Source organism: Astatotilapia calliptera, chromosome 9 (assembly GCF_900246225.1).
Source record: "Astatotilapia calliptera chromosome 9, fAstCal1.2, whole genome shotgun sequence".
Taxonomy (NCBI): Eukaryota; Metazoa; Chordata; class Actinopteri; order Cichliformes; family Cichlidae; genus Astatotilapia; species Astatotilapia calliptera.
Genome location: NC_039310.1, coordinates 17,882,752 through 17,896,826, shown reverse-complemented (window position 1 = coordinate 17,896,826; position 14,075 = coordinate 17,882,752). Strand labels below are relative to the sequence as shown.

At 39.4% G+C, this 14,075-nt stretch overlaps 1 protein-coding gene across 2 annotated transcripts; it reads right to left on the bottom strand.

Moving 5' to 3' along the window:
* Positions 1 to 299: 299 nt before the first annotated feature.
* On the bottom strand, positions 300 to 12,370 carry LOC113029721 (histone acetyltransferase KAT6A). 2 transcript variants are annotated; one of them, XM_026180712.1, is made up of 16 exons: positions 11,860 to 12,370; positions 10,885 to 10,928; positions 10,584 to 10,648; positions 10,328 to 10,470; positions 10,074 to 10,122; positions 9,664 to 9,874; positions 9,471 to 9,557; positions 8,943 to 9,086; positions 7,238 to 7,935; positions 6,494 to 7,018; positions 5,267 to 5,831; positions 5,092 to 5,162; positions 2,909 to 3,049; positions 992 to 1,152; positions 796 to 886; positions 300 to 653 (listed from the first exon to the last, which is right to left on the bottom strand). In XM_026180712.1, the coding sequence occupies exons 1-16, from the start codon at positions 11,881 to 11,883 to the stop codon at positions 571 to 573; spliced, it is 3,102 nt and encodes a 1,033-aa protein (XP_026036497.1). In that variant the 5' UTR covers positions 11,884 to 12,370; the 3' UTR covers positions 300 to 570. The 2 variants fall into 2 exon arrangements, with proteins under 2 accessions (XP_026036497.1, XP_026036498.1); XM_026180713.1 differs by having other exon boundaries at positions 10,629 to 10,648.
* Between the last annotated feature and the right edge of the window lie 1,705 nt (positions 12,371 to 14,075).

Below are 14,075 nucleotides of genomic sequence, written 5' to 3'. Positions count from 1 at the left end.
CAACATTATTAAAAATAAATTGCCTCTTCTACTTAGATTACAGCCAGATATGGCTCCAGAAATGAAGGTCAAGGTTAAATGCTTAGCCAGCCTTTGTACTCTCGTCCTCCAAGGCCTGGTATATTGTTTAGAAGTTTGAAGAGAATCATATAAAGTTTTACTGATTTTCACATTTATTGTGACCTTGACCCAATTTTCACAAAAATGAAATCAGGTCAAACTGTTATTGGCATCTACCGTAACACAAAATTTGAACAACATATCTTGAGAACTGTGAATGCCAGACAGCTAACAAACACACCTTTTTCTTCAGAGGGGGAAACAAAACCACCTCCAAACATCTTGAACTAAAATTATATCCGAATTTCTCGATAGTCACGCTCTGATAAAGACGCAGTTTAACGCAGGCTTTGGAAATGGCAAATACAGTATTTAAAAGCAAACTTTATTCAAATATTTTACATTTTTACCAACATTTTCTTTCAGTTTTATTTCCTAGAATCATAAACTGAAGTAAGTCTTAGGAAAAAAAAATTACAGCCAATTTTCTATTTACATTTTCACAATGCATCAGTTTACAGTTTCAACTAACATTCTGGTGAAGTACAGAACCGCAGGCTGCACAGTCAGATTCTTGATGGCGTATGCATGTCCTGTAAGAAGAGAACAGTAACTGTAAGAAACAAAAAAAGCATCAAAAATATGTGCCTTTATCACTAAACCATGTTAAAGATCTATTATGTATTTGCAAACGTTTTTATGATGAGATCTTACAGTAAATGTAAATATTCTTACCAGACTCCACCACAAAAGATTTTCCAGGACTGAAGCATGACTCACAGCCATCGATGGTCACACACACTGAGCTGGTTAGTAAGTTAAAAACCTTTAAAAAGACAGAAATAAATAATGGAAATACTTTAGGACTGTTGTATAAGAGGCCTAGTTACTGCATAATTATATGCAAGAAACAGAATAAAGTAGTACTCACTGTTGTAGCACTGTGGTCCACCCAGAGAGGCTTCTTCATGAGGGATCCCAGCAGCAGCTTTCCACTACAGAAGGAGTTGGTGCTCACGTCCTCTTGGAGGCCCATAGCTCTGTCTTGATAGAAGTACCAGTCAAACTGGTCTGGAGTGACACCAGGATCGCCTACAGTAATACAAAGAAGACATAAGGATCATTAGATGACATAACTTTATTTATTGAAAATGTCTTGTCTACATTAAAAAGAAAGCAAACCAAATTAGACACATAAATGCTTTGAGTTTTTTGATGCAGGCATTTTAAGTATTTTATTTTGATCCTAACTGACAATAAAGAGAAAATTAATAAAAGACGTGATGATCGATCTGTCCAGTTAGGAAGGATAAACTACTGTGAATCCTTTTCAGCTGTTTTGGTGCAAGTGAAAGTAACAACAGGTGCACTGGAGCGGCCACAACATGGTTTTAACAGGTGTTTGCCATGGACCACTGCTTTCTCCTTATCCCTGCTGACTGATTGTTCTCAGTTTGGCTTTTTGCTTGTGTTTTTGTTCCTGCTGGTAACATGAGATGATGCCTCTAGCCCAGGGGTGGGCAATCTCAGTCCACGAGGGCTGGTGTCCCTGCAGGTTTTAGATGTGTTCTCGAACCAATACAGCTGATTTAAATGGCTAAATTAGCTCCTCAACATGTCCTGAAGTTCTCCAGAGGCCTGGTAACGAACTAATCATGTGATTCAGGTGTGTTGACCCAAGGTGAGATCTAAAACCTGCAGGGACACCGGCCCTCGTGGACTGAGATTGCCCACCCCTGCTCTAGCCCATTCTGTTTGCACAAGTACTGTAGTTCAGCTCCTCCAGGATGGCACATTCATATGTGTCGTTACAAGAAGGCTTGTCGTGTCTCCCAGCAGAGTCTAAAGAGCGTGGACGAGATAACAGATGGGCCGTTACAGGAGAAGAGCCGAATAGGGCCATAGAAGGTCATCAGCCCTGCAGCAGAACGGATATTGACTCCTTTGTGCAGGGAGACGGATGGCTGCAAATGTCCCCACAAAATGACCAAACTGTCAGAAAAAGACTCCATGAGCATAGCTGAGGGTCCTTTAGTGGGACCTTTGCTCATAGCACTGCACCGTGCAGCTCAACTGGCATTTGCCAGTGATATATCTCCCCATATACCATCGCTGACCCACGGTCAAACCAGTCATGCAGGGTGATTTTGAAGGCAGCATAACATTTGCTACAAACGGTTGTCTTGAGACTCTTTCACATCTGTCACATGTACTCAGTGTGGCCCTGTGCTCATGTGCTCATCTGTGAAAAGAGAGGCCAGTGGCGGTTCTGCCTGTTCTGGCGTCCTCTGGCGAATGCCAATTGAGCTGCGCAGTGTTGAGCTGTGAGCAGGAGTCCCACGAAAGGAAGTTAGGCCCTCATGGCATGCTCATGCAGTCTGCTGCTGACAGCTTGGTCAGAAACATGCACATGAATCGCCCACTCAAGGCCATTTTGTAGACCTCTGGCAGCGCTCCTCATGTTCTTCCTAAAACAAAGGAGCAGATGCTGCTCCTGCTCTGTTGATCCCCTTCTACGTGCTTGTTCAGGAGTCCTCGGTTAATGACCCCTGTCACGGCATCTTCTCCACAGTCTTGAGACTGTGCTGGGAAACCTAGCAAACCGTCTTGTGATACGCTGTCCTGGAGGAGTTGGACTACCTGTGCAACCTGAATGGACTGCAGACACTGTAGCCAATCTGCTTTACAAACAGCACAAACCACATTTATGACCAAACAGTTTATTTTATTTAACAGTGTAAAAGACAACAGACATTTAAACACCTGTATCTGTGAAGTCAGTGCAAAAACAACATTTGGAAATTATTTTTTCTTATTTTTTCTCTTTTCTTTCTTAGAATTTTCTTACCTTCTGGTGTAGCCAACCAGAGGCTCCTAAACCACTCAGCCAGGTTGGCCATATCCTTCCGCTGTAAGATCAGCGGCTTGAGGGGAGGGGCACAAAGATCTGAAGCAGAGAGCAGAACTGTGCTCCTGGATGACGGCAAAACTGGAACATAATAAAAATAAAACGCAGATATTTATAATGAAAAAATAAGGTTTTTTTTAAACCATTCGGGCACGCACCCAAACAGTAATCACACTTTCAGATATTTATCATTTATATTCAAGCCAACTGAGGTTAACAAGGACGACCATTTTAGGGCTGTAAATATTGCAGTATGAATGCTCGTATTGCCAGCCTGACAGACGAAAATGTCAAATGTGACGAATTCATTTCATTAATTCAAGACTGAACTCACAGTGACACACACTGATTCATCCACAACAAACACTAGATTAGGCTTCAGCCGGCTATACTACTATTTAACAACAAAGGAAAAGCTTCAGCACTTTTAAATTCCTCCTCTAATGATTCTGAATCCTTTCAAAACCATTTCTGAGTCTCTTTATCTGTTTGGTAGTTTGTGGGACTGACAGTTTTTTTCCTAGTTGGTCTGACATTGAAAATCATTGTGAAAAACAATTCTGCTCTCAGTTATTTACTTATTCATCCAGGTTTTAAAACGTGCCAGTGCCCCAAGTTCCCGCTTCAATTACTGATACTATAATATTTGTAGAAAAGGACCGTCCACAAACACTGCACTTTATAGTGGTTTATCTGACTGTCTGCAGATGCCTGCAGTATCAGAAACACTGAGAGGCTAGGAGAGATTATGAATGAAATATCAGATGATCACAGAGCTTAATGGTTCTGGGCATGTCACCAGCTTGAAGTCTGACCCAAAATGGAAAGAATTTCAGGGCCTTGAGACTTATAAAAAACAATAAACTGCCTTTTTTTAAATTAGCAAAATACTTAAAGGGGTTTTGATTTCAAAACAAGCCAATAACATTAAATCCTTGTTGATTAGATTTCTTTCTCATGTAAAGTAAAAGCATTTTAATGACTTCAGCTCATCCCGTCTCGTTTTTACTACGAGTGAAGCAGCCAGTGTTTGACACTTTATACTTTTCTTTACACTTTATTAAATGTTATAGTGAAGCTTTCTTTTCAGAGAATTGTGTAAAATGTTCTTTGAAAGATGAAACTGTTGGAAAATGTTTTAATGTACCGTAATTGTCGGGCTATAAGCCGCTACTTTTTGCACAAGCTTTGAACCCTGCGGCTTTTAGTCAGGTGCGGCTTTTCTATGGATTTTCCATGATTTTTGTGATATCGTAAGACGATTTGTTTTGTTTGTTCCGCTGTTGTACGGCACTACGTTGCCTGGCGGAAGGATCGGGGTTCAAGAGTGGTATGTTAGTCACATGTCCGTCCGCCAGGCAACGTAGTGCCGTACGAAGTAGCGCGAAAAACAAACTTCAAAGTAGCGCTACGCATTCAGCGGGAGGCGTGGATGACGAGCGGCGATAAACTTGCGAAAAGCAAGTTATGCCCAACTCCACCGGTGGATTCTGACAGCGTGGAAAAGTGCGAAAACATCCACGATCACCAACGGATTTTGAAGGGCTGGACTGCTGCATGATGGAGAGGAGGACACCGCCACGGCCCTTCTGAGGGTGTTCGACTCTGACACTGACAACGAGGATTTCTTTGGTTTTGAAAGTGATAACGAAGGAGAGAAGCGGAGAGTGGATGACGAAGCCATCCTGAGCCTGTTTGTATCCGACATTGGAGAAGAGGACTTTGGTGGTTTTAGTGGGCAGGAAGAAGAGAAAGATGGTGAATGACTGACTTTTCTTCTTGTTAAAGCTGTGTCACTGCACCTGAGCCTAAAAGGTAGTCCGAATCTATTTTTCTGGTGTGCTGTAGGTTACTGTTATGTACTACATGTGCAAATATGTACCCATACCTTGTTTTTCAAAATATTAATAAAAGGGGTGTGTCTCCAAACAGCCATCTCTTTCCTGACAATTCGCTTTGTGCATATTCTCTTACATATGATAAGTCAACATTGAAACACCTGCGGCTTTTAGTCAGGTGCGGCTAATGTATGTACAAAACAGGGTTTTCCCCTGATTTTAGCTTGTGCGGCTAATATTCAGGTGCGCTTTGTAGTCCGGGAAATACGGTAATTTAAAACCCACTTATGCTGTCAGCGTCTTCATAGTCTTCCAGCTCAATCATGGAGGACGGTCCACTCCTGTGGACTTGTGACCTGCCGATAAAAGATGAACGACAGTCAGAAATATACTGAAAATATAATAAAGACAGAGGTTAAGAGTAATTCAGGCTTTTCCTTGCATGTCATGTAGCTGATACCTGCTGTCTCGTGTGGTCTCCTGGTTGTCTGGGCTGTTGTCAGCTGCATGAGTGTTACTGCCTGCTACACAGATTTCCTCAGACGGACGTGATCTGACATTACATCTGTTAGTCTGACGTCTGTCCACAGTCGAAGACTCTATGACTGAAGCAAAAATGTCTCTAAATGTTGCCAGAGAGCGTTTGACAGTCTTAGGAGTGATCGGTGACTTTGCTGTCAAAGGAGGCACTGGAGCTCCTCCTAGAGGTTTTAATGAGACTGCCGTGTTGCCATTTTTGGGAACACCGAGTCTGGGAGATTTGCTCTGTTTAGACTGTTTCTTCCTTTCTTTTTTAGGTTCGGGCCTCTTGGGATGAAGCTGCTGAGGCTTTGAGGACACGTTCTCCAAATCTTCAGCTACGTTGTTGACAAGCCACCAATCGCCCGGGGCTCTCCTTCTCCGTTTGGCTGAATCTGCTTCCGTGAGCCGCTCCTTAGGTCGACTTTGCGACACGGGCGCTTTTGGTGTGGCTGACAGTTTTCCAGTAGAATCGTGCTGATATACTTTCTGAAATATCTTATTTCCTGTAACAAAAAGCACATTTCCTTTCCATTCTTTGCTACTTAATATTTCACACCAACTAGGAGGCAAACAAGGAGCACTCTGAGAGCGCAAACATTTAAGAGAATACTTTAGTTTTACTTTTAAGTTAACAGTTTTATATATCGCACTTTTATTTTGTTTGTGCTTTATGAGTACAATAAAAGCAAGTGCAAAGTACAGCCTTTTTTCATTTGCCCTGGTGAACCTCATTTTAATATACCGGACACAATTTTTTTTTCTTTATGTGTAGCATTCATTTCACTGTTTAGTAAGTTACATTTGTGTTAAGTTTTAAGCAATAAAAAGAAAAGTTTCTGATCCCAAGTTTATCGTGTCTCCTTATTTTGCCAATTCTAGACAAATAAATCATTGAGTTGACCTTGAAGAGCTTGGTGGATCTAAGCCAAATTTTAATGACTTGTTAACACTATCACAGTATTAACTCATAGCCAACAAGATTTACCTATTTTACTTTGGAAGGCTAAACTACCTGTCAAGACATCTGTTAAAAGTCGATCCAACACAAAAGGCCAAATTCTCTTTATCTACACATGCATCAGTACTAAGAGTCCAATAGCACAATATATAAAACATCAGTCACAGAAACTCCTCTGTAGTACTGGCACTTTTACCTTGACCTTACCTGAGTTAAGGCTGTGGTCCCTCTGAGTAAAGACCAAAGGGCTAGACTCCTGGTCCAATTCTTGATCCGGGACCTCCTGCTGCTCCGGCTCGTCGGCAAGCTCCGGCTCAGCCGTTACTAAATCTTTATCAATTGCTTTCATCTTGTCTAACTTTTCTCCTTGTTTATTTCCTTTTTCGCTCTGTTTTGTTTTCCTTTTTTTAAACTCACTCGTCTCCTGACTGGGCAACACTTTAAGCCGTTTCTGATTTCTTTTCTTTGAGGCTTTGTCTTTCTTTGCTTTTGCAGGTGAAGGAACTGCTTCGCTGGAGTCTTTAGGTTTCTGTTTGGACTTCTTTTGCGTGGCCTGCTGGCTGTTGTCCGCTTCCTCTGTGCTCTGAGGGCAACTCAACCACCACTCTCCTGTCGATTTCCTTTTCCTTTTCCCGAGAACCTGACAGTCTTCAGATGAAGTCCCTTTAGAAACAACTGACTGGTTGTTTTGTTTCACCTGTCCGTCTGTTTCACAATTCATAGCTTCTTTGTCTAAAGGGATCAAAGGAAAAACATATATAAAGTAAGCAAAGTAATTTTAAGTGAATGAAGGAAAAAATTGTTGCAATTCCAAAAATTAACATGTTTTGATGATAAAGATCAAAACTTTAATCAAACTTCAAAGGTTAAGATCACATAAGATGACAATAGCTAGCACAAATATTCAACAACCAATTATAGAAGAGTTTTTAGGAAGTACAAAGGACTCACCAACAGTAGAAACTATGTCTTCAGTATCTCTGTGCTTGTCACTGGTCTGCTCATCAACATCCTTAACAGTAGGTTCTCCCTGCAGCTCTTTCCTGCTCGCCTTTAACGAGTCAGCCTTCTGTGTCTTGGTATTTTCTTTACCATCTTTTGAAGACTTTTGTTGCTTTGTTTCAGCAGACTTACTTGCTTTCCTTTCTGTTTTCTTAGAGGGTTTCGCTTTTTCTGTTTTGCGACTCGTTGTGTCTTCAGGCTGATCTTCTGCTTCATCACTCTCCTTTGACAAAGTTTTCTTGAGCTGCTTCTTCTTTTTTACTGGCTCTTCTTGAACCAATAAGTCACCCGCAGGAGCATCTTGAGGAGCAGGAAGCTTATTTTCCTCATTTCTAGGCCCAGTCTCCTCACTGTTCTTCTCTTTCTTCGTTTTCTTCTTAATTTTCTGATCAACAGGCTGATCTTCCAATTTACTTTTTGACTTTTCTTTTTCCTGCTGTGGCTCTGGCATCTCCAGTGATCTATCCTTTGTCCTCTTATCTGAGCTGTCTTTGTCTGTGCTGGGAATTCTGCTGTGACTTTGTTTCTTACTGGCAGCACTTTTACTTGGGATGGAAAACCACAGAGGTGTATCATCTTCTAGGATCATAAAATCATCCTCTGGTTCAGGGGGAGGAGTGGGTACTTTGACTTGTTTCTTCCCAGAACTTAAAAAAAAAGATAAATACATATAATTAATTTTTTTAGGAAAGAATGTGACTGAGGCCACGTGGTATTATGTGATCAGTGTTGGGGAGTAATGGAATACATTTAACAATGTTACATATTTAAAATACAAAATATGAGTAACTGTATTCCGTTACAGTTACTGTTTAAAAAGGTGGTATTCAGAATACAGTTACTTTGTTGAAATAAATGGATTACATGGCAGTCTTTTCCTGTTTCATATGTTAGGCTATGCCCTCTCTATTTTTGGTAATTCCACGCCAGTGGAAACCCAAACAAAACACGCATTAAGAGGCTCTGTGTCACCGAGCAGAAACGGGAGCTGGAAGCATGTAAATATAATAATAACCACTGCAGCCAAAAAGAGTGCCTGACGAGCCCAGCTGTGAGTAAGCTATTAAGACTCGACTGTACACCGTGTTCGTGTTTTCCTCTGAAACAATAAGTTCCGTTGGAGCAGGCTTTCAATGCCTCTCTCTGTCTCTCGCTAGCAAAGTTGACCCAGACAACAAAGTAAAGCTAGTTTTCAGTTACGAGCCCGACACAGAACCCGACGTATTAACCAGAGGTCCCTTTACTATGGTTTGGAGCCGCAGACCTGTTTTCTATACGCGTGAAACAGTTTTAATACGAGATCACTGCAAAAAGTGCAGCCTTACCTAATGTCCACCTACTGTTACTTATTTATATTAAGATTTAAAAATCTAGTTGGTATTAGTATGATGAATAACCTTCAGTAAAAGTAACAAATCCCACAGCAATAGTACATTCATGTAGTTGCAAAAAGCATGATAATATATTAAGTATTCCAAAGTATTCAGAATACGTTACTGTCATTGAGAGACATAATGGAAAACGTTACAAAATACATTTTGGGGCATGTAATCTGTAGTGGAATACATTTTAAAAGCAACGTTCCCAGCACTGTATGTCATGCAGACATGTTTACGTAGACAAGTTATAAAGGTGTCCTCTGATCTCAACTCACCTGAAAGGTTTTGACTGTGCTGCATGTTTCAGTTTCTGCAGAAAAGCTGTCATATCTTTTCCCGCTCGTGTGGATGCCACAGGAGCTGCGACTTCAGGCTTCCGGCTCACTGTTTGAACAGCTGGCTGTGTGCTTTCTTGACTCCTGTAAACAAAGAAGACATAAAATGTGACTGAAATAATCAAAACGTTTTCAAGAGCGACCAGAAACACTTCCCTATCTTTTTGAATCGTTGTTCCTGCCTCCACTGATCAAAATGAAGCGTATCACCAATACAGTATGTTTGATGTGCTATATAATCCCGTAGCCTATAAATATTGTTCATCTTTGATTACTGTTGTGCAGTATTGCTGTGTATGTTCGTTTAATTGGGGAATTTTTTTTAAGTAGAAAAGGGCAAATGGCAGATGGCAAAAAACTAAAATATCTTGTACAATTAATGGTCTCATATGGTCACATTTATAGCATCAAAGTCTCTTCCTCCTGAAAAAACACCCAACGAGGTATTTAAATGAAAAGCAACCTTACCCTTGTAATTCAATCTCCTTCTTGTGGCCAGATATCTTTGTTAAATCAATCTTGCTTGGGGGAGACTCCAATCCAGACTCGCCGTTCCTAGAGAACAGGATTAGTGAAAGATTTGTGGAAAATAAAAAAATAAAAACATGAAAAATTGTAGAGGCAACATTTCCTGCTAGGAACTAAGTATGAATTTCCGTACTCCTCTGTGACTTGTCCATTACACTGGGGATTCTGGGTGGGTAGAGAGTCTTTCTTCACCTCTTCTATTCCTTCATATTCACACATAAAAAGAATTGGGGACACAACTTGTGCTTTTTCATCGTCCTGCTTTTCTTCTTCAGCAGCCAAACTTTGTTCTGCTGGACTGGAAGTCTTTACTGGGTGATGTCCTTTAAAGGGGATGTCCAAATCTGCAACAAGAAAAAGCCCAGTCCTAAACAATTCATTTATTTCCCACCTGTGGGACTAATAAAGGTCATCTTACCTTATCTTATCTTAATTAAAAAAAAAAAAAAAAAACACAAACAAACAAAGAAACAAACAACAACAAAAAAAAACACACACTCAAGGCATATATTTTCATTATGAACACAAATTTGAGTGTCTTACCGATATCCAGTTCAGTACTTGCAGGATGCAAGACATCTCCATCATCTCCCTGAAGAAATTCAAAATTGTGAATTAAAATAATGAACACAAATTACCAAAAATATTGTCTTGTTCAAAAAAGGACTCACGGCTGAGCCAGTAAACAAGAATTCATTAGAAAGTGTGTTTGTTTTAATAGCTGGACTGCAACAGATGTTTAACACTAGAGCTTAGGACATGCATGCAATATAAGCAGAAGTATCAACTGACTGTACCATTACTAATTGGTGTCCTGGAGGTTTTTTTATCAGCTGTCGCTCTGGGGGGACCGAGTCCTCACTCTTATTCTGGTGTATTTCTGAATCAGAAGTCTGGAGCAGAGGAGAGGGGGGCTGTAGATTTGCATGTGAGGCTGAATCTGGAAAAAACAACAACAACAACAAAAAAAAACAACAGTCGAGAAGAGGTTAATAAAATGGAAATACCTAATTTATAACAAAGAATTACACCAATCGGATGAATATCACTCACCCATGTCATCAAAAATCTTATCAATATCTTGCAGTGTCAACGTACCTTCCCAGTGCTTAGCTGGGCTGAAAAACAAAGGTAAGAATTAAAGGGTAATTCCAAACTTTTGTAATTTCGGTTCTGTGATATCAAATACAAATAAATCTGCAATAGCATGAATAAATCCAGAAAATGAATTTATGAAGCTCATAGATATTAAAACACACACACACACACACACACACACACACACACACACACACACACACAAACGTTTAACTAAAATAAAACAGCTACATTTTAGAAACGTGTTTAAACTTACCTTTCATTGTCAGTAATGTAACAGAGCTTCCTCTTGGGTCTCTTCTGTGAAGAGAAACCAGCTTAGAAACCACTCCAGGATTAAATGAATAACTATGTTGACTTAGCAAACACAGCCCCTGTTCTAATAGATACAAAGTCTATTGTCTAAAGAGACAACAGATGTAAGGCTAAATGATCAACTCTCTAAAACTTTACAAGAATCATAACATTCATGGATGTAGTCAAGTTCACTTCAGTTTTGTTTATATATACTGTGACTTCCCAATTACAATAACAACAAGTATCTCATAAGAGTCTCTGTCCAGATGGTAAAAATAAATCCTACAATATTAAAGAGAACTTAAACAAACAGAGCAAATGCTTGGTAACTGGCAATCCCACATTTGTTTGACCCTGGTTTAAATGAGAAAGGATTGATCTTTTCAGTTAACCCATTTTTGAGGTTCTGCACATTTCCAAACCATCCCAGCCTTGCCTCTCTAACTCAGTTTCCAAAACACTTAACCTGAGCTGTCCCTCACATGTACTCATTTCTAATCCTGTGCATTTTGGTCTCTCCAGTGAAAATCTTAGCATCTAGGCCTGCCTCCTGTTTTTTTTTTTTGTTTTGTTTTGTTTTTAGTGCCACCTTCTCCAAGCCATGCATCATAGCAGGTATTACTACCATCAACATTTTTTCACTGTTGTTGCTATCCTTCTGTCACAAATCACCCCTAACATTTGTCTCCATCCACTCCACCTTGCATGCACACAGGTGCTGCAGAGATTAAAGAATGCAGTCCTAATATTAAGTTTAGAGGACGAGTTAAATGACAAGTCATGTTCAAATGGATACAAAAGGCGATCGGTGTGTGTAAATAAAGACGGTAGTCTGCAGCCAGACTCGGAAGTTTAAAAACTTGTCACCGGGAAAATGTCCTGGGCTAGGGTAATGTTTGTAATAAGTTTGTGCAAAAGCACGAATAGAACTTACTAGGACTGGGTACTCCATCTCCATTTGTGTTAGCTGGCTGTCGTTCTTTCAACAGTATGGTTAGCCGACTGTTTCCGACCGCGAGACCCGAGTTAACAGGTAATAATCATTTCGTGTTCGTTTACTCTCTAGTTTGTTAGCCCTCACGTGAACACCTTAAAAAATCATGTAAAAAATAACTATTTAGCCATACAAAGACCAAATATAACGTTTTCTTCTAGCCAATATCCTCCGTTAGCACAACAATGGCGCTGTTTACAGTTTGTACTTCACCCGCGCACTCTAGAAAACTAAAGCGACATTATGCCCCGAGTACTGACTCAAAGGCTGGAGTGTCGCGAAATTGGCACGCTGTAATTCACAGTCCATGTCTTCTATAACATCGCTGTGAGTGTGTTAATTAAGTAATGACTTGAAAATAACTGTCTAATTGGTAGGGCCTACTGATTTTTAACAAAGTTTTGGCTGGCAGCGGACTTGCAGCCTGAAGAACAAAGCACAGGGAATCAGTGTTCACTCTTTTCTTCTTCTACATATTAGTTTCCGGCAGATTAAAGTTGGCGCTTTGCCTACTGCCCTCTACAGTTTAAAGTCGGAACCAGCATCCTGCACCATATACTGGATAACAAAATCAAAATCAGAATACAGTACTTTCCTAAGGAAATTATGTGGTTACAGTTGCTCCAAGAAAATAACAGTAAAAGACTGAACTAAATACTATTACAATATTACAATTTATTACTAAGTTTACAAAATATAGGAAATAGCTCTAATAAATAGCTTTCCAATTTCATATGGTAAGTATGACTGTGCAATGACAATAAAGAGCTATCTTATCTTAATATATACAAATACTTATATTTACTTAATTATAAATAGCATATTACAGAGGTGAAATACACATATTGACATATTAGTCTAAAATTTAAAACTTTGTTATTTGTTAGGTTGGTCATTGTAGGTCATTGTAGAGGTTGTGCAAAAGGGTGTAGCTGTTTCACTATTTCACAACAGAACCATGAACATGACTTAACTGACTTAATTTCTAGGCTTAATGGATCAGCCGCAGTCAAACAGCCAAAAGCTGTGCATTAATGGCAAAAAAATATGGCTGTTAGCTGCTGTTTATATTAGCTGTTTCCTCAATGTATTTATCTGGTGAAATACGTTGTATTATTTTGTGATTTGTTAATTAACAAGCTACACAGCTTTGAATGAGGCCTTTAACCCTTTCAAGCATAGTGGTTACTACAGTGGACAGCTATTCAAAGGCTGTTTTCTCGTATTTGTGTCAGTGTTGATGGTGTACTTGCACATAAACTACTACGTTGGACACTCATGTGCCACTCCATACCCTGCCACCCACTTTTCAGGCAGTGTAAGTGCACAAACCATTTCTTATTTAATTAAAATTGAAATTTCTCTAACTGCTTAGAAGTTAAAAAAAAATCTTTTTTTCATGCCTAAAGATGAATAAAAATACTGAGGTTGTCATAATTCATGCATGAAAGAGTTAAATGGTTGTTACAATTACCAGCTGTTGCCGTTTACTCCTACAAACTTCTTTTCTTTTGGTAAACTGGGTAAATATCTTCGTTTTCATATATACAGATAAATGTTAAGTAACGGCAAAAATTTGGACGCTATCTTGAGAAAATGGAAATGATCGTCATGTTCAAATGTGTAACATTTCACTGAAAACAAGTGCACACTGATATATGAAACTTAAAGTTTATTTGTACTTTTTAAATATGACATATAACTGATTAAAACATATCAAAATGTTTCTCCTTCATGTATATTAATGTGTTGCATATAAGCTCTATGGTGTATGTCATTTGCTATGAAACCACAGCCTGCACAGAACTCATCCCTAGAGCAGTAACATAACACACCCATATATGATCTGCATGGGATATAAAGAAGTTAAAAATAATTAAGTGCTGTAAAGTATGCACTGTATAGAGTATATGCTCTAAATCAGGGGTGTCAAACATAAGGCCCGTGGGCCAAATTTCAAATGCAGCCCACTGAATGGCTTTGGAAAAGATAAAAGAGGGTGTAAAGTCTGGACTTTTAACTGTATTTTCATAAATTTTACAGCATTTCCTACTGATAAAGGCCTCTCCCATGGCCATACACTAAGGTATTTAAATAATAGATAAACAATTACACGGCATAAAGATAACAGTTTTTTCACTTTCTGCTATAGAAGT